This window comes from Lolium rigidum, chromosome 6 (assembly GCF_022539505.1).
Source record: "Lolium rigidum isolate FL_2022 chromosome 6, APGP_CSIRO_Lrig_0.1, whole genome shotgun sequence".
NCBI lineage: Eukaryota > Viridiplantae > Streptophyta > Magnoliopsida > Poales > Poaceae > Lolium > Lolium rigidum.
The window spans coordinates 216,162,162-216,167,025 of NC_061513.1; the positions used below are offsets into that span (position 1 = coordinate 216,162,162).

The following is a 4,864-nucleotide window of genomic DNA, read 5'->3' on the forward strand; positions in this document are numbered from 1 at the left end:
AGCCGGCCGTACCATTTTACAAAACCATATATGGTATATCCCTGTGATCGTTGCAACGATTGTGCCAGGAATTCCGGCAACAATGCCCACTATTTTATTTATTACCTCTAGGTCGTCAACTTTTTCGAAACATGTCTTCAGCTTCCCCTCGCATCGGATAAGATTAGTTTGGAGCAGATTCTGCTCCCGGTGCTGGGAGAATGTATGATCCGGCGGAAAAGTATGAGCACCTACATGGTGTTATATTTTGCAAACTTGTCAGCCATGTTTAGATAGGTAATCGTACTAAAAAGGCATATTCTCTAAATAAATTAACAGTGGCGCACATCCATGTATTTTAGTCTAAAGAAATAGATCACAGAATGCGCATACATCTAAAACATCCTCGAAATCTTTAGATGTTTCTCTCCATACACTGCACTACTTCGCTATGCATGGCAAAACAATCCGGATAAACACCCCATACGTAGTGCGGTTTGGATGGATCATGGACTTAATGGAATTACAAACACACCAGCAAGTTGGGATCAGCGCTTACCTAATACTCCAGCGCCGGGCGTGCGCCAGGCATGGCTCGACGACGGCGGCCCAGCTGACACCACCAACACGCACCATCCCATCAAGGCCACGAAAACAACCCTCCAGGTTGATGACATGGTGCTGACGGACTGACAATGTTCCCTAGCTTAGTTCTCCTCGACGCGCGGTGCCACGACGCAGCTGCCCCTGGCCAATGCATTGGATCCTCCCATTGCTTACGATATAGCCTCCTTTGCTTTGGAGTTGTAATGTCGGTGGTGGCTTATATTTGGACTAGCCGATGTGAAGTTCATGCTATGTTGGTTATTGGCAGAAAGTTGAAGCTATCTTATACTACTTGTTTTGCTGCCTTCCTTTTTTTTTTAGGGGAAATATGGCATGACTGAAAGAAAGGTACCCATATGTGTTTTTTGAGATGAAAAAGAAAGCCCACTTGACTTGAGTTTGTATAAGGTCCAGTCAGATAGACGGCCTTTTGAAAAAACAGGAGACTTAGCTGGCCCAGCCCAGAATCCTTGCAAGGCCGTTCTAATTGGAGGACTTTGAGCGGAAAAGGTATTTAGCAGGCCTCTGTAATCTTGTGTGCAGTCCACAGATAACGAGTGTACCAAAATGGGCCTTGGCAACGAACGCCGCCCACAAGCTAAATCGAATTTAATTCTTGCATCGCTTACATCCTAAGCAACGTGCACCAACCTTCCACTCCATCCGTGGATCCCTCGCCTGCCCTCCACGCGTCCCGACACGTCACCGCAACCGACGAGGCCACTCTCCACGTTCCGTTTCCTCTCCGCATAAGCAGAATCTAAACCCAACCCACCAGTGCAGGCACCAAGGAAAGCAAAACCGCAACCTCCAGAGCATGCGCGTTGCTGCAACCCGGCCCGCCTCCTCCGCTCCCGTCCTCGCCGCCCTCGCCCTCCTCCTCCTCGTCGGCTCCGCCTCCCTCGCGGCCGGAGCCATGGCGGGCCACGTCCTCGGCGGCAAGACCGACACCCCCGCCGCCGCCAACAGCCTCGACACCGACGGCCTCGCCCGCTTCGCCGTCGACGAGCACAACAAGCGCCAGGTCACGCGATTTCCTCCCCCCTCCCCTCCCGTTTCCCTTCTCTGGTGTTCTATTTTCCTCTACCGCGATGAATTGGCGGCCGATCGGGGTTCTGATTTCTGAGTTGGGCGTGCTGCAGAACGCGCTGCTGGAGTTCGTGCGGGTCGTCGAGGCCAAGGAGCAGGTGGTGGCCGGCACCGTGCACCACCTCACGCTCGAGGCGCTCGAGGCCGGCACGAAGAAGATCTACGAGGCTAAGGTATGGGTCAAGCCCTGGCTCAACTTCAAGGAGCTGCAGGAGTTCGTCCACACCGGGGACGCAACCTCCTTCACCGTCTCCGACCTCGGCGCCAAGAAAGGTATATGCCCCCGCTCTCGTTCGATCGCAGCGATCTGTTGTACGTTGCCTAGTGCTACTCGTGTTGTGCTTGCTTGCTCCTATCCTATGTGACTGAAAATAAATACGTACCTGTGATGCTTTGGCCGGTAGGTGTTTGTATAAATGCCTGTTGCCTAGTATTCGAATTTGCACCAGAAGCTGTTTGCCTTTTGCTCTTGTGTTTGAGATTTCGCGGCTGATCCAACGAACTTGCATCATACTACATAACATCGATCTGCTTTACCACCAACCCTGTAGTGGGCATTAACAATAGCTTGGAAATATGGGATTGTAATTCCTTCAGTTAGGTGGAATGCTAGAAATATGGGACTAGTATAGTTACTCGTATTCCTAAATTTGACAGTTATGGCAGCCTTTCTCACTAGTTCCTTGAACAGGCGTTAGTGATATCTGGGAATATGGGATCGTAATTCCTTCACTTAAATGCTGCTTACTAATATTCTTAAATTTGACAGTTATGGTACACAAGTGCTACTTGTTAAGTTAACTAAAATGAACATAAAGTTCTCATGATCAGGACATTCGATTTGATATGTGGGCACGCGAGTTGTAATCTGTGAATGGGTGTTTCTCTTTTAGTTGATTATAGCAGCATCTGTCTCCTTTAGTAAGTTACTTGACTTGGATCGGCTACAGTTGGATTACAGCTATACATTTTATCATATCCTTGGGCAGCTGACACCAGCATAGTTGCTTCAGAACACTGGTGCCACTTGTTGATCTCCATTTTTTCTTCACACTGTTTCATTGTTTCCACAAGCTTATGCCTCATCATGCTGCAGCAGACTCACTAGTTACTACCTATCACCACACATAACCATTGAATTGTTATTACTGTCACATGAGTGCTGACTTTGCTCAACGTTTTCTGCACCTGCACCACAATCCTCACGACTCTTCTTGACTCTTCCACTCGCGCCTTAGAGAAAATGAGGACTATTATACCTCCATGCCACTGGTAATTTGATTGATGGTACAGTTTAGACGGCATTTCATTTGCAAATTCAGTGTCACTTCTTTCCTTAGGCACATATCTTGTGTTTGCATGATGGTTTCCCCAAGGGAAATATGATCAATGTATCTTCTATTTATCATCCTCTTAGTTGCTTTTGTACAATCCTGCAGTAGAAAATATTTTCTTCCCAAGAACTTAGTGAGCTGCTGTAACTGAGTATGTAATAGTTGCACTATCATCATGTGGTTTAGTTGGTGTTATATCTCTGGGGCGCCAAATGAAATCCAAGTAATTGGCATTGATTCCCACATAACGGTAAATTTTGCCACTACAGCACTAATTGTGGGTGTTCACACAAGTTTGTAGTCCTATCTCAGCATTGAAACAATGTTCATTTCGGATAGTGAAGACGTGCTGGTGTAGCATGATAGATGGGATGAATATAGAAGTTATGTTGCATCATATAACTTGATGCTAACCTTTGTTATATTAACTTACAGTATCTTGGCACATGCTCCACATTATTGCACTTGTTTCATATGTTCTCCCTATTTTCTGCATCCCTACATGGTTTATGAATAATCAGGAAAGTATGATAATGTAACTGTGACATGTTTTGATTATCTTCTAGTTTCTGTAAAAAATTCATATATTCTTTCTGAAAGCATACCAGCCCATTCCCTTCATCTGTTCGCCTTTTCTACTTGGTACTAATAACGGGAAACTAGATGAAATCTGATGCCCAGTGGATACATTAGGGAGGCACTGAGTGTTAGATGTTGCATATTGTATGCGTGATAATAAGTGGGCATGAACTTGTGTTACATGTTAGATCTTGTATATTTTAGCTTTCTGCAGTTCGGTACATATATTTAAGTTGACCATATTTCAGGGGACCATGAGCCTGGATGGCGTGATGTGCCTGTACATGACCCTGTAGTCAAAGATGCTGCAGACCATGCTGTGAAAACAATCCAGCAGAGGTCGAACTCCCTTTTCCCATATGAACTTCTTGAAATCATTCATGCAAAGGCAGAGGTTTGTTCCTTGTAATTGTGTTTTAACTCTCCTCTGTTATTTCTGTGAGTATAATATGTTCATCTCAGGTTGTATTTCCTATTCTTCCATTTATCAGGTTGTTGAGGACTTCGCAAAGTTTGACATCCTCATGAAACTGAAGAGAGGGACCAAGGAGGAGAAAATGAAAGCTGAGGTCCATAAGAACCTTGAGGGAGCTTTTGTGCTGAGCCAGATGCAGCCAGAGCATGATGAATCTAGCAGCCAGTGAAGTCTGACATGTCAAGCTCATAGTAATGTAGTTTGTGTGAAGTAATAAACAGTAAACTTGTCTCTGCACGGGCTTGGTTGTTGAATGCGGCACGACTGGAGTTCTATTCCTAACTATCTGAAACCTTGTTTGGTTGCTGTTGATGCTGGAGTATGCAACCAATCTTGTAACTCCTTAAGGGCACTGTTGGCTACTGAAATATGACAAGCACAGGTCTTGGTTACTTGGAAGTGTTGTGTGATAGCTATGCTAAGCTTTTGTTTTCTATACACCTCTATATGTTATCGGTTCCTTGCCTATGTGTGATTGTGTTCAATGGTTGAGAGGACGTTCTGGACGACTTATTTTCTCTTTGACTAAGGAAAGAATCAACATGTAGCCTTGGGGTTGTTTGGCTGACAGCTTAGGGTTCTTCGCTTTTGTATAACTTTCAAAAGGTTTTGTATTTAACTCACATTTAGAATCAATTAGGAGTACTAAAGTTCCCAATAGGCAGAACACAAACCGACTCCATTATGTTGCCGTTCATTTGCTCCTAGGCAGCTATGACATCGATGGGTTTTGATCATGATAAAACAATTATGTGGAGTTTCAACTAAAAAGTTGTGCTCCGGCTTAATTGTATTATCTCCT

The 4,864-nt window shown here is 45.1% G+C and overlaps 1 protein-coding gene across 1 annotated transcript; it reads left to right on the forward strand.

Moving 5' to 3' along the window:
* Positions 1–1,370: 1,370 nt before the first annotated feature.
* Positions 1,371–4,556, forward strand: LOC124665353 (cysteine proteinase inhibitor 12-like). Its single transcript, XM_047202766.1, has 4 exons — positions 1,371–1,609; positions 1,728–1,947; positions 3,836–3,981; positions 4,079–4,556. Exons 1-4 carry the CDS (start codon positions 1,403–1,405, stop codon positions 4,229–4,231), a joined length of 726 nt encoding a protein of 241 aa, XP_047058722.1. The 5' UTR covers positions 1,371–1,402; the 3' UTR covers positions 4,232–4,556.
* The last annotated feature ends 308 nt before the right edge of the window (positions 4,557–4,864 follow it).

Excerpts from the sequence above, each read along its gene's own strand:
- LOC124665353 (XM_047202766.1), top strand. The coding sequence starts at position 1,403 with ATGCGCGTTGCTGCAACCCGGCCCGCCTCCTCCGCTCCCGTCCTCGCC. Across the intron at positions 1,948-3,835 it reads CGACCTCGGCGCCAAGAAAG|GGGACCATGAGCCTGGATGG; the intron begins GTATATGCCCCC and ends ACCATATTTCAG. Across the intron at positions 3,982-4,078 it reads TCATTCATGCAAAGGCAGAG|GTTGTTGAGGACTTCGCAAA; the intron begins GTTTGTTCCTTG and ends TCCATTTATCAG.